Source organism: Tachyglossus aculeatus, chromosome 3 (genome assembly GCF_015852505.1).
Source record: "Tachyglossus aculeatus isolate mTacAcu1 chromosome 3, mTacAcu1.pri, whole genome shotgun sequence".
NCBI lineage: Eukaryota > Metazoa > Chordata > Mammalia > Monotremata > Tachyglossidae > Tachyglossus > Tachyglossus aculeatus.
In genome coordinates, this window is record NC_052068.1 from 91,116,367 (window position 1) to 91,138,731 (window position 22,365).

A 22,365-nucleotide genomic window follows, 5' to 3' on the forward strand; every position below is an offset into this window, starting at 1 on the left:
AAGTGGGGAAGGGGCCAGAGAGAGACTGTTGAGTCCATCTCTCCCTCTCCCTGCAAGTCCCGCCTCACTCCTTTAGTGAGCACTCCTTCATTTCCACCTCCAACCTTCTGCTTCAGTCTATAGTATTTATAGAGTGCTTACTGTGTGCAAATCACTATACTAAGCACTTGGGAGAATACAATATAAGAATAAACAGACACATTCCCTGACCACAACAAGCTAACAGTCTATTCAGACCAAAACTCGCTTGTTGGAGTAGGAGCACTTATGGAGTTCTCCCAGATGCTCTGCCCTGAGGTGGGCTGGTTGAACTGGGTCCAGAGGAGATGTAGGGGTAGGGGGTTGCAGTGGCCTGGCCATCGATGCCCCCTCCACAGGCATCAGGAACTCTCTCCAGGAACTCAGTCCCAGGAACCCAGGCTGGGGACTCCCAAACAGTAAGCGGAGTGAATTTGTCACATCGCTGAGACTTTGAATGTTTTCTATTTGAGAAGATTCGATTTCAGCCAAAATTTTCAGGCATCCCAAAAGGAGAATATGGGTGTGGGCAGTGTAACCTCATAGTTGTTGGAAGTTTTTCGGTCTTAATGGGTCAAAAGTCTCTGAACCTTGGCCCTCTCCCCTCATCACCCCAGCCTCTGAAATCCCCTTGGTCTGTGTCCCTGCCCTTCTGCCCCAATGACTCAGCCCCAGCCTTTCTCCCAGCCTCTCTTCCCCTATCCTCCAGTCTCTCCAGTTTCTGCTCTTTTTGGATTAAGTTCTGTAGGGAAGGAGAAGCCAGAGAACCCTCCTCATTTGCCTTCTCTCCCACACACCGCCACAAAAACTTCCAATCTTTTGACCCCAACCAATTTTCTCATGCCCCATTTAGTCTCCATCCGCAAACTACCTCCAACTAATAACTAAACTGATGCCCTCAACATGAACCTCTTTACTAAACTCAACTCACTCGTTCCCCTAACCCTTCATCAAAATCGTACCATGAACCCACAGTCCTGGATCAACTCCACAATCCGCTTCCTTCGCTCCTGTGCACAAACTGCAGAGTGCTGATGGCAGAAATCGAGACATCAGGTGGAGCTTGTCCATCTCCAATTTATCTTTGCTTGCTTTACCTCTACCCTCTCCTCCATCAGGCAACATTATTTCTCCATCCTTACTGTCTCCCATGCACATTGCCCTCGCCAGTTGTTTCAGATGCTTAACTCTCTCCTCAAACCCTGTGTTGCCCCATCTCCCCTATCTATTGTTCCTGATGACCTGACCATATTCTTTATTGAGAAAATTGAAACCACCAGGTGTGATCTCCCTACAATCTTCCCTGCTTCTCTTCAGTCCCTCCCTCCTCCTGCCCCTTCTTCAACTCTCTCATCTTTCCCAGCAGTTTCTCAAGAGATCTCCCACCTCATCTCAAAATCCACCCCCTCCACCTGCACTTCCAACCTCATCCATTTATACCTTTTCAAATCACTTGACCCCTCCCTTCTTCTCTTCCTGATGGCCATCTTCAACTTTTTCCTTTCCAATGGCTTCTTCCTCACCGCTTTCAAACATGCTCATGTCTCCATTTTAAAAAAAAGAAACCCTCCCCTGACCCCACGACTCCCTCCCTCCTACCATTCCTCTCCAAAACTCCTTGAGCAAGATGTCTATACCAACTGTCTCCATTCCTCCACTTCTCTCCTTGACCCCCTCCAATGTGGCCTCTAACCCTCCCATCCCACTTAACTCCCACAAAACAGCCCTTTCACAAATGACCCTCTTGCCAAATCCAATGGCCTCTATTTCATCCTAATGCTCCTCAAAAACTGCCAACTCCACGCTTCTCCTAGAAACATCCAATCTTGGCTTCACTGTCACTGTCCTCTCCTGGTTCACCTTGTATCTGTCTGGTCACTCATTCTCAGTCTCTTTCCTGGGCTCCTCCTTTGCTTCCCACCCCCTAACTGTGGGGATCCCTTGAGGCCCAGGCCTGGGTCCCCTTCTGCTATCCATCTACACCCACTCCCTTGGAGAATTCACTCACTTCCATGGCTTCAACTACCATCTCTATGCAGATGATTCTTAAATTTACATCCCCAGCCCTGATCGCTCCCCAGTCTCTGCAGTTTCCTCCTGCCTTCAGGACGTCTCTACTTGGATGTTCTACCATCACCTCAAACTTAACATGTCCAAACCAGTACCCCTCATCTTTCCAACCAAACTCTGCCTTCCCCATGACTTTCCCATCACTGTAGGCAGCAACACTATCCTCCCCATCTTACACGCCTGGCATTATCCTCCACTCATCTCCTTCATTCAACCCACATACTCAATAATGCTTAAATCTGCCCTTTCCTCTCCATCCAAACTGCTACCACATTGACCCAAGCCCTTTCCTTATCCCGCCTTGATTAATGCATCAGTCTCCTTGTTGACCTTAGTGATTCCTGTCTCTCTCCACTTCGGCCCATACTTCAATCTCCTGTCTGGATCATTTCTCTACAAAACTGGTCATTCCATGTTTCCCCACTCCTCAAGAGCCTCCAGTGGTTGCCCATCCACCTCCACATCAATCAGAAACTACTTATCTTCGGCTTTAAAGCATTCAGTCATCTTGCCCCCTCTTATCTTGTCTTGCTGCTCTCCTACTACAATCTAGCCTGCACACTTTGCTCCTCTAATGCCAATCCACTCACTGCATCTCAATCTCATTTACCTCTTCGCTGACCCCTCACCCATATCTTCTCTCTGACGTGGAATGCCCTCCTTCTTTGTATCCAACAGATGATCACTGTCCCACCTTCAAAGCCTTATTGAAAGTGCATCTCCTCCAAGACATCTTCCTCTTCTCCCACTCCCTTCTGCATCAACTTTGCATTTGGATTTGCACCCTTTATTTATCCTACCCTCAGTGCTAAAGCACTTACGTACATATCCTTAATTTCTTTATTTATAGTAATGTCTGTCTCCCCCTCTAAATTGTAAGCTAGTTGTGGGCAGGGAACGTGTCCACCAACTCTGTTATATTTTACTCTCCCAACCACTTAGTGCAGTGCTCTGCACACAGTAAGTGCTCAATAAATACCAATGATTGATTGGGAGAGATTCCCTGCAGGACCTTGTTGCCTGGAGGCAGACCCATGGGGTTTCCAGTTCTCAGTGGAATCATCAATTGAACTGAGACCCATCTGGGACCCTTAGAAAAGGCCACTGCTATTTATCAAGTTCCTTTCTTCGCAGGGTGGGCATCAGGGGGGTCACTCTGCCAGGAGGCTTTAGGGCATTGAACAAAGACAATGTTTCTTCACTAGAGATGAGGGCCCAGAGAGGCTATGTTTCTGGCCCTGGTCGCACAGCATGTCAGCCACTGAGTTTGGATTTGAACCCTGGGCCCCCTGGCAGTCAGTGCCAGCCTTCTGCCCACCTATTCTCACTAAGAAGGTCAGGATTGAGGGAGGATGGCGGGCATGCAGTAGTTGCCCTGGGGCTGTTTTGGGCTTGGGAGTTTCCTTTTGACCCAAGGCAGGGGTGGGGGTGGGTGGTCAATAAGAAGAGGCCAGCAGGCCTCTGAACAAGATAGAATCCAGTCTCAATTCAATCCAGGGCCTGGCAAAGAATCTGCTGATTCCCTCTTCACCCAAGTGCTATTTTAGTGAGAGTTTGTACCTAGGCCATTGATGCAACCACATGGACACTCTAGGCATGGAACCCTGGACAGATACCTGGAGAGACTATGGAGGGGCAGAACCACAGGTGGTGCTTGGCAAGACTGCTCCGTTAGGCTATTGAAGAAGCAGCATGGCCTCGTGGATAGAGCAGGGGCCTGGGAATCAGAAGGATCTGGGTTCAAGTTCTGACTCCATTACTCATCTGTTGTGTGACCTTGGGCAAGTCACTTCAATTCTCTGGGCCTGTTACCTCTTCCGTAAAATGGGGATTAAGACTATGGGTGCCACGCTGGACAGGGACTTTGTCCAACCTGATTAATTTGTATCTACTCCAGTACTTAGAACAGTGCTCAACACATAGTGGGTGCTTAACAAATACCATCATCATTATCAAATTGGGTCAGTATGGAACACGCAAGCCACCCTGGGCCCATTTTAACAAGGCTAAGCACTTCTGTTTCCATGGGTCTGCCATTCATTAGGGAAGCAGCGTGGCTCAGTGGAAAGAGCCCGGGCTTTGGAGTCAGAGGTCATGGGTTCAAATTCCGGCTCTGCCACTTGTCAGCGGTGTAATTTTGGGCAAATCACTTAACTTCTCTGCACCTCAGTTACCTCCTCTGTAAAATGGGGATTAAGAGTGTGAGCCCCTTGTGGGACAACCTGATCAATCAATCAATCAATCAATCGTATTTATTGAGCGCTTACTATGTGCAGAGCACTGTACTAAGCGCTTGGGAAGCACAAATTGGCATCACATAGAGACAGTCCCTACCCAACAGTATCCTCCCCAGCGCTTAGAACAGTGCTTTGCACATAGTAAGTGCTTAATAAATGCCATTATTATTATTATTATTATTATTCACTGGGGTTGTGAGTTTCATGCAGTGAGAGATGGTATCCCATTCATGGTGTAACTGAAAATCATTCATTCATTCATTCATTCTTCACTCATATTTACTGAGCACTTACTTTGTGCAAAGCATTTTACTAAGCATTTTCCATTTCCATTTTTGTGGAAAGAGAAAAGGAGCGCAACATCCCTTCCCAAAAACCACTGATCACTTGCCCCCTTGGCCTGATTTTCAGCTCTGTACCAGGGCCTCTCCTTTCACCAGACACAAAAGTGAAGCTGGGGAAGGAAGACAAGGAAGGAGTGAGAGAGGGAAGGAGTTGTGAGAGGAGAGGATGAGAAGAAATGGAGGAGGCGAGGCCAACGAGATGGGAGGGAGAAGGAAGAGGTGATGAGGTGAAGGTGAAGAGGAGAAATGCACAGAAAAGGCTGGGAGGCGAGGGAGGGCAGGGACGGGGGTTTGAATAAAGGGGAGGGGAGTGGACAAAGAACTTGTTTCTGTTGTGGACCTAGAGGAAAAAAAGACTAATGTACCCCTCACTACCTCACTACTTTCCTACTACAACCCAGCCTGCACACTGTGCTCCTCCAGTTGCCAACCTACTCACTTTACCTCCATCTAGTCTACTTCGCCGCCAACCTCTTGCCCACCTCCTGCCTCGGGCCTGGAATGCCCTCCCTCTCCATATCTGACAATTATTCTCCCCACTTCCAAGGTCTTATTGAAGGCACATCTCCTCCCTGACTGAGCCCTCATTTCCTCTTCTCCTGCTCCATTCTGCGTTGCCCTGATTTGTTCCCGTTTTTTGCCCCCCCCTCAGCCCCACAACACTTACAGATATATCTGTAATTTATTTATTTCTATTAAGATCTGTCTTCCCTTTTAGTCTGTGAGCTTGTTGTGAACAGGGAACGTGTCTACCAACTCTGCTATATTTTACTCTCCCAAGCGCTTAGTACAGTGTTCTGCTCATGGTAAGTGCTCAATAAATATGATTGATTGAATGATTGAATGGAGTAAAAACAAAGCTCATGACATTAGCTTCAAAGCTTCCCACCAGCTGGCTCCCTCTCACCTATCCCTCTATGTCTTTTTTCCTACACCAACTCTGTTCTCGTCCCTCATCCCAAGCTAAACCACCTAAACTATGCCTTGCTTGTGTGTCTCTACTACTCACTACTCTACTACTCACTGCGCACACCTTCTTCTTAAATCATGTCCCTCGTCTCCTTCAGAGCCCTCTGGGCACAGAGGGCTGTGGAACCAGATCCAGAAACTAAGTAGAGAGAGGTTGGAGCCACTGCTGGGTTTTTTGTTAGAACCACGACCTAGTTTTTCTCAAGTCCTGGACATGCCTTCCCCCCTGCTTAGAACACCCTTCCTCAGCTTTCTCAAACCTTGTCCCTCCAAGCAGCACCAGTAGTAATAGTCGTAGTAATAGTAGCCACCGTAGTAGCATTTATTAAGCACTTACTATGTATTCCCCTTCTTCAAAATCCACTGAAAAAACAACCTCCTCTAAAAGGCCTTCCCCCCTACAAAGCCTCCAGCTTTCTTCACCATTATGCCCCTGCCATCACCTCAATCTTGGATTTACGCATCTGTCATTGCATCCCTCTAGACTATAAGCTTGTTGTGAGCAGGGAACATGTCTACCAGATCTGTTGTATTGTACTCTCCCCAGCCCATAGTACAATGCTCTGCACATAAGCACTCAATAAATACCACTCATCAATCGATTGATTGCATTATTTATATTTTCTCATTGCTGCTATATTTGTCAGTGAATGCATACTGTCCACCCCATTTGACTTCTTGCAGGTCACAACTGCAATTTTTGCCTATCCTGAGGCTCCCAAGTGCTTAGTCTTGTGCTTTTATTTATTTCACTGGCTGTCTTCCCCAACTAGACTGGAAGCTCCTTGGGGCAGGAGTCTTGTCTTCTAACTGGCATTGTCTAGTCAACAACACTACCATCCTCTCTGTCCCAGAAGCCCACAACCTTGGAGTCATTCTTGACTCTGGGCTGCCTTTCAACTTTCCCATTCAACCTGTTGCCAAAACCTGCCGGTTCTTCCCACACATCTCCTAGATCCACCCCTTCCTCTCCTCCCAAACTACTACCACCTCAGTAAAAGCACAAAGGAAATCATGGCTAGGCTTCTTCATCAGTCTCCTCACTTATCTTCCTACCTCCAGACTCTTCCTCTTCCAGTCTACACTACACGCAGCTGTATGGATCATCTTCCTGAGATGTCACTTGACCCACATTTCTCTTCTCCTGAAAACTCCCGACTGCCTTCCTGCATTTCTTTACATCAAACAAAAGCTACAATTGGCTGCAAAGCTCTTCATCACGTGGTCCCATCTTACTATCTGCTCTCTTCACCCATATTCCTCAACTCATCGTCTTTATTCTTCCCAAGCCAACCTTCTAGCTGTACTTCACTCTCAACCCTCCTGCCTCAATTCATTCATTCATTCAATAGTATTTATTGAGCGCTTACTGTGCGCAGAGCCCTGTTTTAAGTGTTTGGGAGGGAGTACAGTGCAATAATAAAGAGACATGTTCCCTGCCCACAACAAGCTTACAATCTAGAAGGGGAGACAGACATTAATATAAATAAATTAATTAACCAATTAAAAGATCAATCACATTTATTGAATTCTTCCGTTATGCAGAACACTATACTAGGTGCTTGGGACAGTTCAATGCAGTAGAGTTGGTAGACACATTCCCTGCCCACACGGAACTCATAATTGAGAGGGGGAGACAGACATTAAAATAAATAAATTACGGCTATGTATATAAGTGCTCTGGGACTTGGGGATGGGGGAGAATGTCAAATGCTTGAAGGGTACAGACCCAAGTGCAAAGGTGACACAGAAGGGAGCGGGAGTAGGGGAAATGAGGTCTTAGTCAGGGAAGGCCTCTTGGAGGAGATGTGTCTTCAATAAGGCTTTAAAGGTGGGGAGAGTGATTGTCTGTTGTACATTAAGAGGGAGGGGGTTCCAGGCTAGAGGCAGAATGTGGGCGAGGGGTTGACAGTGATATAGATGAGATGGAGGTACAGTGAATAAGTTGGCATTAGAAGAGCGAAGTCTGTGGCTGGGTTACAGCAGGAAATCACCTAGGGAAATAGGGAAGGGAAGCAATCCGTCCCCTTGCTTGGGCTGCTTCCCTGGCTTGGGAAGTACAGTAGTGCCATTAAACACAATCCCTGCCCTTCCTCATACATTCAGTTATTTACTTTGACCACTCAAGTTGTAAAACATTTTTATGCCTCTTTTCCCTATTAGAGTGCAAGCACCTCATGGACAAAGAATGTTTCACTTCATTTAGTCTGCACTTCCCAACTGCACGATGTACAGCAAATCCAAATTCTACTTTCTCTTTTGTACTCTCCCAAGCACTAGGTATAGAGTTCTGTCTTGAGTAGATGCTCAATAAATGCTATTGATTGAAACACCTAGTCCAGCGCTCTGTACCCAGGAGACTCAGTCAATGGTCTTGATAAAGATCAATCAATCAATGGTATTTATTACGTGTTTACTGCATGCAGAGCACTGCACTGAGCCCTTGGGAGAGTACAGTCCAACAGAGTTGGTAGACACATTCCATGCCCACAGTGAGTTTACAGTAAAGGATTCTGGTAATTTGCTTGGAGGCTTTGGTCCTTGGCTTCTTCCTCACCTCAGCATCCTTCCAGGGAAGCTCTTCTGGGCTTCTCAATAGCTGAAGGAACCCTAAGACCCCAGGGCACAATTGTGCCTCTGTAGGTTCAGTAGTTCAATCAATCAATAGCATCCATTGAGCACCTACAGTTCGCTGAGCACTTTAATCCATCAATCAATCAATCAATTGCATTTATTGATCACTTACTGAGTGCACAGTACTGTACGAAGTGCTTGGGAGGGTAAAATATAACAAAGTTGGTGGACATGTTTCCTGCCCACAATGAAGCAGTGTGTCCTGATAGTTCTAATCCTGGCTCCACCACTTGTCTGCTAAGTGACCTTGGGCAAGTTACTTAGCTTCTCTGTGCCACAGTTGCCACATCTGTAAAATGGGAATTTAGATTGCGAGCCTCATGTGGGAAATGGATTGTGTCCAACCTTGTATCTATTCCAGTGCTTAGTACAGTGCCTGGCCCATGGTAAGTACTTAACAAACCAACAAGCCTTCCCTGTTTCATCCCTCTTCTCCTCTTCACTCATTCCTTTCTGTGTCACCTGACTTGCTCCCTTCATCCGTCCTCCCTCCCATCCTCACAACACATATGTATATACCTGTAATATATTTATTTATACTAGTGTCTGTCTCCCTCTCTAAACTGTGAGCTCTTTGTGGGCAGGGAATGTGTCTGTTTGTTGTTGTATTGTAATCTCCCAAGTGCTTAGTACAGTGCTTTGCACACAGTAAGTGCTTAATAAATACGATTGAATGAACAAACACCATAAAAAACAAAAACAAAACAAACAAAAAAACCCCAAAAGCGTACTATCTAGAAGGGGAGACAGATAGTAATACAAATAAATTAATAAATTAATCACTAGGGAGACTATAGTAGGGATGGTAGACATGATTCCTTCCCTCAGAGAGCTTACAATCTAGCAGAGAGCTTACAATCTTACAATTGTTGTTGTATTGTTCTCTCCCAAGTGCTTAGTACAGTGCTTTGCACACAGTAAGTGATCAATACATACGATTGAATGAACAAATACCATAAAAAACAAAAACAAAACAAACTCCCCCCCCCCCCACCAAGAGCTTACTATCTAGAGGAGGAGAAAGGTATTAATACAAATAAATTCAATAAATTAATTACTAGGGAGATTACAATAGAGATGGTAGATACAATAATAATAATAATAATGATAATAGCAATGATAGCATTTATTAAGCGCTTACTATGTGCAGAGCACTGTTTAAGCGCTGGGGAGGTTACAAGGTGATCAGGTTGTCCCACGTGGGGTTCACAATCTTCACCCTCATTTTCCAGATGAGGGAACTGGGGCACAGAGACATGATTCCTTCCCTCAGAGAGTTTACAATCTAGACACTAAAATAGATTACAGATAGGAAGAAGTAATAGAGGATAAAGGTATGTACATTTCTGCTACAGTGGAGAGTGAGTACTTAAAGACTTAAGTGGTGTGGAAATGCTGAAGTGGAAATTGGATAGATATAAACTAGGGATATGTACCCTTTGGATGTTTTGATTTCAGCCCATCCTCAGCCCCACTGCATATCGGTAGTTCATTTATTTAAATTAATGTCTGTCTCCTAATCAAGACTGTAAGGTCCTTATGGGCAGGGAACGTGTCTACCAACTCTGTTTATTGTACTCTCCCAAGAGTTCAGTACAGTGTTCTGCACAAAGCGTTCAATAAATACCATTGATTGATTGACTGATGAGAAGTGAATCAGGGAAGACCTCCTGGAGGAGTTGCAGTTTCAGAAGGGCCTTAAAGTTGGAGAGAGTGGTGTGCTCTGTTGGATGTGAAGGGGAAGGGAGTTCCAAGCAGGACGGAGGGTGCGAGCAAGAAGTCAGTGGTGAGAGAAGAATGAGGCACAGTGAGTAGATTGGATTAAGAGGAATGAGATGTGCAAACTGGAGTGTTGTGGGAGAAGAGTGAGGTTAAGTAGCGGGAGAGAGCTGATTGAGTGACTAAAACCTGATGGTCAGGAGTTTCTGCTTGATGAGGAGAGAAATGGGCAGCCACTGGAGGTTTGTCAAGAATAGGGAGCTGTGGAGAATGATCCATCAATTAATCAGTGGCATTTATTGAGTGCTTACTGTGTGCAGAGCACTGTTCTAAGTGCTTGGGGGAGTATAATATAACAAAGTTTGTAGACACATTCCCTGACCACAAAAAATTTACAGACTAGAAGGGGAGACAGGCTTTATAATAAATTATGGATAAGTCCTTAAGTCCTGCGGCGCTGAGAATGGGGAAAATATCAAGTGTTTAAAGGGTACAGAAAGGAGTAGGAGTAGGAGAAATGAGGGCTTAGTTGAGGGAAGAAGCTGTCTTTTCCTTCTGACTCATGTGTGTGTGTTTGTAGACCCTCTAGGGGCTGCCCATCCACTTCTGCATCAAACAGAAACGCCTCATCATTGGCTTTAAAACACTCAATCACCTTTCCCCTTCGTATCTCACCTTGATAGTCTCCTACCACAAACCAGCCTGCACACTTGGCTCCTCTAATGATAACCTTTTCACTGTACTTTGATCTGTCTATCTTGCCACCAACCTCTCACCCACGTCCTGCCTCTGGCCTGGAATGCCCTCCCTCTTCATAACCGAGAGACAAGTACTCTCCCCACCTGAAAGCCCTACTGAAGGCACATCTCCTCCAAGAGGCCCTCTCTGACTAAGCCCTCCTTTCCTATCTTCCACTCCCTTCTGCTCTTCTGCGTCACCCTGACTTGCTCCCTTTATTCATCCCCCATCCCAGCCCCAAAGCACTTAAATACCTATCATTTATTTATTTATTCATTTATATTAGTGTCTGTCTCCTTCTCTGGACTGTAAGCCTCTTGTGAGCAGGGTATGTGTCTGCTATATTGTACTCTCGAGCATGGACATGGGAGTCAGAGGACATGGGTTCTAATCCCGGGTCCACCACTTGTCTGCTGTGTGACCTTGGGCAAGTCACTTAACTTCTCTATGCCTCAGTTACCTCATTTGTAGAATGGGGATTAGGACTATGAGCCCCACAAGGGACAACCTGATTACCTTGTATCTAACCCAGCACTTAGAACAGTGCTTGGCGAATAGTAAGCGCTTAACAAATACCATAATTATTATTATTATTATTAGTAGTAGTAGTACAGTGCTCTGCACACAGTAAGCCCTCAATAAATACGATTGATCGATTGATGATCTCCATCGTCATGGTATCTTTCCCTCCAAGGAAGGAAACCTGTCCTTTCCTCCTTCTATACCTCTCCCAGGGCCCAATATAGTCTGAGAGCACATGTGTGTGTGTGAGAGAGAGTGTGTGTTTGTGTATGAGCATGTGTTTAAGAATGATGACTTTTATTTCTGGATGCTGACATGGAGCCCTCCGTCTGTCCAGTTTCCATGAGCACGAGCAGAGCGTGAGCCCCTGGAGAGCAGGGCCTGGTTCCTCCTTTCCTGACTGACTGTGGGACTGTGACCCCAGTGGGGGACGCTCTCTGATTGACTGCTGATGGTCAGCACCCACTTTTGGTGGCCATGCTTTAAAGTGAGCCCACTGTTGGGTAGGGACTGGCTCTATAAGTTGCCAACTTGTACTTCCCAAGCGCTTAGTACAGTGCTCTGCACACAGTAAGTGCTCAATAAATACAATTGATTGATTGATTGATCTGGCTGGAGAACCATGACCCATGAGAGTCCTTCGCTCTAGCCAAGAGGCCAAGGAACAGACCCCGACTCGGGCTGGGCCCGGATCGGCTACAGGCCATTTGGGCTGCCAGGTGGATGAAGCTGGCAGGGGTGGGGGCGGGAGCAGGGGCCCCAGGGAAGCTCTCAGGCAGATACTGCCTGGTATTGATAGCTTCAATCCTTCCCCCTAAGTCTGAACAATCTCCTGGACCAGTGACTCTAGTGCCATCCTGTCCCCTGCACCCATGGAGGCAGGGAGACTTGGCGGGAAACAAAACCAGGAGCTGGTACCCGATCTGGGCCCAGTCCACTGGAGAATCGAGGAGATCCTGGTCCCAGCTGACCCCATTAGCCTGGATCGGAATCGGGTCACCTCTGTTGGGGGGATAGAGCTGGACGGATCCCAACCCAGAAGTTTCTGGCTCCTGCCCGCTTTTCCAAACACACAGAAAGATTTGCGGGCCCAGAACGGGATGGGCGGGGGAATTATGACTTGGGCAAGGGATGCTCCAGGAGGAGACCGAGCCCCAGGCCCTCTCTGGCCCCTTTCATTGGTGCAGCCGCGGGAGCGAAGCCTGGGCAGGCTGGGGTGAGGGTCTGGGGAGTCCGGGCCGCGGTGACAGTGAAATTTATCTCCCCGATAAGCAATCAACATTATAATAAAGGCAAACTGCTGCCGCTGCACCTCTGAGAGTGCATCAGAAATTAATCTAAACATCAAATTAATTAGAGTTTGTAAATGAATAGTTGCTTACAGCCCTAATAATTCTCCAAGCTCACACCGCTCCCCCACGGCCCCCGCCTTTGCTGCAAGGACTCGGGAGGGGCTGGGGTGTCAGGGGAGCGAACTGGAGTTACCTCCGACTTGGAACAGGTATTCACAACCTCCTCCCCTGGGGTTTCTGTCCCAGCACCCCCCATATCTTCTGCACACCCCACCTATGGGGCCTCGGCTATCCCCCCACCCTGGGTCCTCACCCCACTACCAGGCCCTCTGTCGCAGCAGCCTCTGGGGCTTTTGCATACCACCTTGTGGAGCCCCTCCTATCCCCACCCTCCGGGGCCACTATCACTGCACACCTCCCCACCCCCTCAGGTCCTTTCCCCACACCTGAGCCTTCTGTCCCAACATTTCCTGTACACCACCTTGTGGGGCCTCTGCTACCCCATCCCTTCTGATCCTCTCCCCCCTTCCCTTGGTCCTCTGTCTCCTCACCTCCCGGGAACACTGTTGCTGCACACCCCCTAACCCCTGAGCCTTCTGTTGTCCCACCTCCAAGGACAACTGTCACTGTACTCACCTCCCACTCAGGTCCTCTGTCTTCCCACCTCCCCGTACTACTGTCCCTAAACCACCACCCCCTTCCTGGGATCTCTGTCCCCCCACCTCCCTGATTTTATGTTTCCCTATCACTGGATCCTGTGTTACCCCAATCCCAAGGAGCTCTTTTCCCTCAAAACCTCTGGTTCCTCTGTTACTGCCACCACTGGGTCTTCTGTCACTTTCCTCCCTGTGTCCTCTACCTCCCCACCTCCCAGTTTCCCCATCTCCCTACTTTCTGTGCTTTTATCTCTCCACCCTCTGTATCCTCTCTCTCCTCACCTTCTGTGCCCTCTTTCTCTCTATCCCCTGGGTCATCTGCCCCACACCTCCTGGGTCCTCTGTTACAGCACCCCCGGATCCGGGTCACCCCACCTTCAGGATCCTCTGTCATGACACCTTCTGGTCCTCTGTCACTGTATGACTGGCTCCTCTGCACCACATCTCCTGGATCTCTTTTCACTGCAACCCTGGATCCTCTGTCATGGAACCCCCTGGATCTCGTGTAGCCCACCTGGTGGATTCTCTGTTAGCACACCTCCATTTTCTGTCTCCACACCCACCAGCTCAGCTGTCACTGCACCTAAGGGGTCCCCTCACATCACATTCCCCAGTCCTCAGTCACTGTAGTGCTAAGTACAGTCCAGCGCCTAGTACAGTCCAGGGCTTAGTACAGTGCCTGGCACATAGTAAGCGCTTGGCAAATACCATTATCATCATCACCATCATCACCCTACCTCCCAGCACCACTGTTTCCCCACCCCCGGCTCTTCTGCACACCGCTTCCTGGGTCCTTTGCTACCACAATTCCCTGGTCATTTCTCAGCCCCCAGTTCTTTGTACCCCACCACTTGGGTCCTCTGTTGCTGCAACCCCTGGGTGCTCTGTCTCCCCAAACTCTGGGTCCTCTGTCACCACACCCCCCAGGTTCACTGTCATCGCACCACTGGGTTCTCTGTCACTACACCCCCCGGGTTCCCTGTCACTGCACCCCTCAGCTCCTCTGTCACTGCGTCCCCTGGGGACTCTGTCACTGCACTCCCTGAGTTCTCTATAACCACACTCCCCCCTACCCCGACCCCTGCCCAGGTCCTCTGCCTCCCCCATATCCCTAGTCATCTGTCACTGCACCTCCTGGGTCCTCTGTCACTGAACCCCCAGGTCCTCTGTCACCCCACCCCGTAGTCCCTCTATCTCTCCGCTCCCTGGGCCTCTATTTCCCCTCCCCCAACTCCTGGGGTCCTCTTCCCCCCACAGGTCCCCTGTCACTGTCCCCTCAGATTCTCTGTCTCCCCACCCCAGGTCTTCCCCTCACCCTGAATCCTCCATCTTTTCTCTCTCCCCACCTGCCAGGTCCTCTATCTGGGTCCTCTCTCCCTCCACTTAGCCCACCTCTGGTCCTCTATCTCCCCATCCTCCAGTTCTTTGTCACCCCACCCCCAGATTCCCTATCTCCCCAACACCCCACCTTTCCACCTCCCAGGTTCTCTGTCTCTCCACCCCGTAGGTCCTCTATCCAGGTCCTTTCCCCCTGCCCCAACCTCATCTCTCTTCCCACCCTCCAGTTCTCTTGTCACCCTCCCCCACAAGGTCCTCTATCTCTCCACCCTCCAGTCCTCTGTTACCCCATCCCTCGTGTCCTCTATTTCCATAACCCCATTCTCCCCCCACCCCCCGTCCCAGTTGCCCATCCTCTATCTCCCCCCCTGGTTCTCTGTCTCCCCACCCCCTAGGTCCTCTATCCGGGTCCTCTCTCCCTCTGCCCCGCCCGCCACCCCCTTGTCCTCTATCACCCCCCCCCCCCCCCGGCCTCTCTCCTTCCCTAACCCCATCCTCTATCTCCCTGCCTCCCCAAGTTCTCTGTATCCCCCCCCCTCCCAGGTCCTCTGTCACTGCCCCCCGGGTTCTCTGTGTCCTCGTCCCCCAGGTTCTCTGCATCCCCATCCCCAAATCCTTTATCTTCCCACCCTCTGGATTCTCTGTCTCCTCAGCCAAGTCCTCTATCAGGCCCTCTCTCCCTCTCTAACCCCATCCTCTAACTCCCCACCCTCCAGTCATCTGTCACTCCACCCCTGGTGCTCTATCTCACCATCCCCCCATGTCTTCTACCTCCCCCCTTCTGGGTACTCAGTGACTACAATTCTTGGTCCTCTGTCAGGGCAACCTCCACATCCCCAGTGTCTCCCCACCCCTGTCCTGGGGCCTCTGTTACCACACCAGCTGGCTCCCCCAACACTGCATACTCTGTATCCTCTCTTATTGTGACCCTCAGATCTTCTTTCTCCCCATCCTCCAAGTCCTTGGGCAGAGAATCAGCATGGCTCAGTGGAAATAGCCTAGACTTGGAAGTCAGAGGTCATGGGTTCGAATCCTGGCTCCACCACTTGTCAGCTTTGTGGCCTTGGGCAAGCCACTTCACTTCTCTGTGCCTCAGTTACCTCATCTGTAAAATGGGGATTAAGACTGTGAGGCCCACATGGGACAACCTGATCACCTTGTATCCCCCCAGTGCTTAGAACCGTGCTTGGCACATACTAAGCACTTACAAATACCATCACCATTATTATTATTATTATTTTTATCCCACCCCACATGTCCTCTATCATCCCACCTTCTTGGTTCTCTGCCTTTGTACCCCCTGGGTTTTCTGCACTCCACCTAATCGCTTTTCTGTAGCACCCTCTCTGCCCCTCTGCCCTGCCTCCCCTGGCACCCCATCTCCCTGTCTTCTGAAATGCACCTCCAAGACAACCTCCCCCTCCCCCTACTCTGATCTGCCCCACTCCCTCCTGTGTTATGCTCTCCTCCCATGGCAGATGGTGTGAGGGTCCTCTCGTGACAGTGAGGCTGTAACAGGTCTCAGGATGTTGAAGCCAATCCTTGGGGTCCCCCTGCCCTGGGACTGGGGGTAATGGTGGGCACAGTCTCCGGAAGATAGGTGGGGCACTGCTTCTGGTGGTGAGCACATTCCCTGGAGGATAGGTGGGGCGCTGGCTGCCCTAGTAATAGTAATGTGTTACAATAATAATAATAATAACAATCATGATATGATCATGGTATTTGTTAAGTGCTTATAATGTGCCAGGCACTGTTCTAAGTCCTGGGGTGGATACAAGCAAATCAGGCTGGATACCGACTCCCTGTCCCTCATGGGGCTCCCATTTTACAGTCCCCATTTTACAGATGAGGTAATGAGTATGCGACTAAGTCACGACTGCATGACTTACGCACTCATGTGCACTTAACACACGTGTGGTAAGAACTTTCTATGTGCCAAGCATGGTACTGAGTGCTGGGGTGGATTCCAGATAATCAGATCAAACACAGTCCTTGTCCCATATGGGCCTCACAGTCAAAGGTGGAGGTAGAACAGTTATTGAATCCCTATTTTACAGATGAGGTAACTGAGGCACAGAGAAGGGAAGTGACTTGCCCAAGGTCACACAGCAGACAAGTGGCACAGTTGGGATGAGAAGCCAGGTCCTCTGACTAGCAGGCCATGCTCTGTACACCAGGCCACACTGCTTCTGATGTCCACTGAGCTCCCTTTCCCAGGGCCTACCACCAATAGCTCTACACCCTGTCAGCCAGCTCCCCATGACCCCTTAACCCCTACAACTGCCCCTCTACCCCCGCCTTCTCTGTCTATGGGCTGTTGGTCAGGGCAGGGATCAGCCTAGGTCTCCCCCCGTCTGAGGAGGGGGATCCCAGGAAGCATACCGGGGGGCTCCAGGGGCCAGGCCCTAGACTCCCACTGGTTCTGGAGCTGCAGGGATTGTATGTGCGTATTGCGGGGCGGAGCGGGAAGTGGGGCTGGGATGTGTCTTGGTCCTATGGTCCTATCCCACAGCAGCCCAGGGCAGGCCTCAGAGACAACCCAGGAATCCAAGCCCTTTGTTCTGGTCCATCCACTAGACCACCCATCGGCCTCCTCTCCAGCGGTTGGCAAGATGGAAGGCTCACAACCCCTCAGAAACTTTCACTCATTCTCTGTCCCCAGACACGCTGACACAGCAGTACAGATACACGCAGTCACACACCCCTGACACACTGAGAATACACTGACACACCCATGCACACATGTGCACAATTCATTCTGGGATCCAGCCTCACACACACTTACTTCCTTGTTAACCATCACAATCCCAGAGAGTCGCTCTCACACAGCTCTCCCAGAGACACACACCGTTACCTGCCCCCTCCTTGAAGCACATAAAACAAATAGATACACACCACGTACACCCACAGATATACACAAAGACACATGTACATACCTACCCCCATCCATTAGCCAAGCCCAGGCCCAGCCAAGTGTTCACTGCATGGTTCTGCGTGGCCCAGAGACGTGGAGGTTCTCCTGGGACTCCCCACCCACCCTCCTTTCCTGTGAGCCCAGAGTCACACAGGCACGCCGAGCTCTGCCCCTCTCACCCTACAGCTGATCCTTGTGTCCGAAGAGCCCCGCTGCCCCACCCCAGCTCATCCTTAGGCTCTGGCAGACAGATTCTCCGATCACCACACCAATAACCCTCTCCCCTGCAGCCCTTTGGCATCCCAGCCCCATCTCCCACCCCAGTCCCGTGGCTGCTGTAGATGCCCTGGGAGCCAGATGGCCAGTGCCATGCCCTGGGCACATGGGATCCATGTCAGCAACTCCCAGCTTGGGCTGGTTCAACCTCTGACCATAGGCTCCCACCCAGGGCCCTCGGGGAAGGGACAGGGAGGACGTGGGCATCTAGCCTAACAGACCGGGGGCAACAGCCTGTGAAACCCTAGGGGGCAGGGGCTGGGCAGGGGTCATTTCTAAGTGGGGCTGGGTCAGAGAAGGGAACACTGACAGCAGGAGGAGGAGGGGAGAGAGGAAGGGAGGGGTGGGAAGGGCAGGAGGAAGCAAGGGAGGAGGAGAGGAGGGATGAAGGGAGGAGGCAAGGGGACAGGAGAGAGAGTGGGGTCAGCAGTTGGGGGGCTTCGAGTCTGATTTTTGGGATTTGAGGATATGAAGGAGTTATGATGGGGAGCATGGTGAAGGTGGAGGCAGAGGTGGGGGTTCACAGAAGGGAGGTGGAGATCAGGATGACTCTAGGGAGGGAAGGACAGAATGGCAAAAGACAGCACCTTCGAGCAGCCATAATTCCCCAGCCCCACATTCGTCTGGGGGTCTTGCCTCAGTCCCAGGAGGAGGTGAAACACACGACAAACAGGGGCCCTGGGTCGAGCAGCAGCCCGAGGAAATGTAGGTCCCCACTAACCCCACCGGCCCCTGCCCTGCCCCCGCCAACCCCCCACCTCCCCCCACAGGCCCCACTGACCTCCAACCTTCCCCTGCAGAAGCAGACTCGAGAGCCAGGTTCTCTGTTGGGCAGGTGTCAGAGGTAACCCTCTGCCTCTCCCCTAATGGCAAGCCTGACCCGGCCCAGGCTGAGAATTTGAGCCCAGGCAACAGAGGCAGATCTCAGGGACCCCACTCAGGACTCAGGCCACCCTCTTGCCCCCCGCGACCCTCCTCTCCCCCAAACCCCATCATCCCCCACTCCCCGACCTCCATCCTCCCCGACACCACTGCATTCCCTTCCCCACCCAGCCCTGCTCCCCAGACCTGGGGCCCCCTCCCTCCTTCCTCTCCAGGAGTCAGAGTCTGCTTGGGCCCCTGGGGGTAGCTGGGCCTTTTGTCTCTAAGCAGCATATACACAGTTCTCAGCATGAAACATAGCGAGGGAAATGATAAAGGACAGGAAAGGAGAGGGGGGCAGGACAGGACAGGGCTGATGGGGGGGCGGCGGTTGGTAGGGAAGATGAGGGGGGGCAAGGGTTGAGAAGAAAAAGGGGAGGGGGGAGAAAAGAGCAGTTTGAACAAGGCAACGTGTGCACAGCAAAGCCCTCTCCTAGGTGAATCTTATTGTTTTGTTATCTTTACCCACCAAAGCATTTACTTTGGTTTGTCGCCCGATCCACAAACACTTTCGAGGAGATGACATTACCGAAAGGCAGGAACATCTGCATCAGCTCAGCGTCCCCAAACTCCTGGGGCAGATGGTAGATAAACAGGTTACAGCCCTCGGGTCCTGCGGGGGCAAGAGGGAGAGACAGAGGGGCACGGCGTGAGCGGCGGTGACCGAGGGTGACCGAGGGCAGAGAGGGCGAGAGATGGAGAGACAGAGAAAAAGAGAGAGTGCACATTGGGTTGGGGAAATGGCGTGGCCTAGTGGAAAGAGTGTGGGACCAAGAGTCAAGAGGCCTGGGTTCTAGCAATCAATCCTGCTGTGTGATCTGAGCAATTCATTTTACCTTTCTGGGCCCTCTGTAAAATGGAGATACGATCTCTGCTCTCCTTCCCTTTTTCACTATGAGCCATGTGGGAAAATACTGTAGCCAATCCGATTTTCTCATACCTTCCCCAGAGCTTAGCACCTAGTAAGAACTTTCACCTTCATAGTCATCAAGGAGAGTGGGGAATCAAGCCCCGCTTCCAGCTCTGGTATGCTGTGTGACTTTTGGGAAGAACCTTAACCTCCCTGAGCCTCAGCTTCCCTATCCGCCTCGCCTCCACTGAACCTTCTCCGGCAGCTGGGTAGAGGGTTGATAGCAGAGACAAAGTGTCTTGAGCTGACCACTTCATGACTTCCACCAGCTGACTCTCTCTCATCTGATCTGCTCTCTCCTCTCCCTACACCTCTTTTTTCTTTGTTTTTTTTTTTTTATGGCACTTGTTACGTGCTTAGTATATTCCAGGCACTGTACTACTAAGCGCTGGGGTAGATACAAGTTTGTTAAGTTGGACACAGTCCCTGTCCCATATGGGGCTCACAGTCCTAATCCCCATTTTACAGATGAGGTAACTGAGGCACAGAGAAGTTAAGTGACTTGCCTAAGGCCACACAGCAGACAAGTCATCGAGCTGGAATTAGAACCCAGGTCCTTCTTACTCCCAGGCCCGTGCTCTCTCATGCTTTCCACTCTCCCATGCTGCTTCCCACCTCTGTTTTCAAACTTCAGTCCTGCAAAGCACCCCCCAAACTGTCCCCAGTCTGAAGTATCCTCCTGCTCAGCTTTTAGAATCATGTCCTTCCCTTCCTTCAAAGCCTCCCTCAAGCATCATCTCCTCCAGGAAGTTTTCTCTCCATCAGCCCTGTCAGCACTGCTAGCGATTTATCTCTGCCAATTTATTTGTTACTGATTGATTTACCCACTAGGGTTTATTCCTTCCATTCATTCTCTCATTTCTGACCACGGTCTTTCAGTCAGTATATGTCCGCTATCTTTCCATTAGATGATGAGTTCACTGAGGGCAGTTACTTGTGTCTTATATTTCTTTTATCTGCCCCTTCGGTGCTTTGGTCCGTGCTCGACACGTGGTGCATTCAGTCGATCCTGTGACACATAGTGTATTGGAGGGAAAAAGAGAGAGAGGAATCTGGACCAATCTGGTTTCAGGCTCCTTTGGTGTCGGGGGTTTGTTGGGGAGTAGGCCAGTCAAGAGAGCAACTTTCTTCATTCAACCAGGGGCCCCTCTGGGCAGAGCACTGACCTGGGCTAAATCCCAGCCCAACCCTCTGACTCAAATCCCTGGAGGGATTTCAAAGATGAAAACAATACCCAGCGCCCCCCTTCAAGGAGCTATCACAAGGAGGCAGGACAAGTATACAACAGCAAACGGTTCCCAGTGCCCACCCCTAGGGTATAAACCTGGCGAAGGGCAAGCGCATTTACTCAGAATTCACCTAGGAACATTTGATTGAAACGCTTTGGAGCCAGGTGGAGTTAGTCAGGGAAGGCTTCCCAGAAGAAGAAGAGGAGGCGGCTTTCGAATAAGGCTAGGGGGCGGGAGGACCGTGATTTGGCAGAGGCTGTGAGGATGGCATTCCAGGCAGAGGGAATGACAGGATGGGTCTTTAATGAGGCCGGAAGGCTGTTATTTGCCTGTCAATCTGTCTATTCAGTCTATCAGCCCCACCTCTTCCTCTCCCTTTGCTCCATTGCCTCCCTACTCTCACACCCCCAATTCTGCTCTGTGAATACCATTCTTGGGGAGTCAGGGCAGCGGGGGGGCAGTGTCCCTGTCCACGCAGCTGCTGCTTCGGGCTTCCTGGTTGTCCTTCCTCCGTTGGGTTTGTCGAGAGCAGGACTTGTCCCTTGCTCCTTTGGATGGGCAGGAAGAGCCACCATTTTGAGTGGACTGTTCAAAATGTCTTGGAAGGGGGTCTTCTGGCAGTCACTGCATGAGCTCACAGCACTTATTATGGTGTTTGGCACAGAGTAGGTGCTTCGTTACTCTTCTTCCTCCGGTCTCTCCAGCCGGCAGTACTCATCCCCCTGGAGGATTTTTGCAGGTTAGGCCCCTGCTTAGATGTGACCCACTTGGGTCTCCACCAGAGTTGGCATCCAAGGGAGAATGAAGCCAATCTGTTTACTTCCATGCTGGCTTCAGGTCACTTCTAGGGGCTAATGGTGGTGAAAGGTTGTTGGGTCCCCATAAGTATCGTTTTGGGTCTTTGTTCTGGGTCTGCCTGCTTCCCCCGACCTTCAGCTGAGACAGGGAGAAGGATATCTCTATCCTGCAGGGAGTGTAGATCCAAGGGGAGCCTTGGAGGAGGGGTGTCTCTCCTGCTTCTCTTGTCAGTCTGGCCTTAGCAGGCTAAATCCCAACCAAACCCCTGAATCAGTGAAGATGACCTGGCCCTGTGTTACAGGGAGGAGAGAAGTATTGCAGGCTTGGCTGGTTCAGCCACAGCCCTGGGAAACCAGTAGATTCCAATTCGGGCAGTATCTTTTACATTTTTTTTTAATATTTATTAAGCACTTACTATGTGCCAAGCATTGTACTAAGGGCTGGGGAAGAAACAAATAATCAGATCAGGCCCAGTACCTGGCTCACATAGAGTTCATGGGGTAATGGCGAGGGAAAACATGGATTCAATTCCCGAAGGCAGAGAGGTGCCGAGAAATTAAGTGACTTACCCAAAGTTTCACAGCAGGCAAGTGGTCCCACACAAGACCCTCAACTTCTCTGATTCTCATCTGCCCAGGCAGAAGCACCCAGAGGCCTTAGTATCCCTGAGAGGGAATGGTGGTGATGGGGTGCAGCCTGGGGAAAGAGCACTGGCCTGGGAGTGAGGAGACCTAATCCTAGCTCTGCCAGTTGCTTGCTGTGTGATCTTGGGTAAGTCAC

At 50.3% G+C, this 22,365-nt stretch overlaps 1 protein-coding gene across 9 annotated transcripts in view; it reads right to left on the reverse strand.

Moving 5' to 3' along the window:
- Positions 1–22,365, reverse strand: part of CELF4 (CUGBP Elav-like family member 4) — a 625,491-nt gene that overhangs the window by 17,640 nt on the left and 585,486 nt on the right. For 5 of the 9 annotated variants that reach the window (XM_038743585.1, XM_038743582.1, XM_038743584.1 and 2 more), the window contains exon 11: positions 19,118–19,261. In XM_038743585.1, the coding sequence (XP_038599513.1) occupies positions 19,118–19,261 (144 nt within the window). The remainder of the gene's footprint in view (positions 1–19,117; positions 19,262–22,365) is intronic. The other 4 variants (XM_038743590.1, XM_038743588.1, XM_038743589.1 and 1 more) reach the window with 1 other exon arrangement.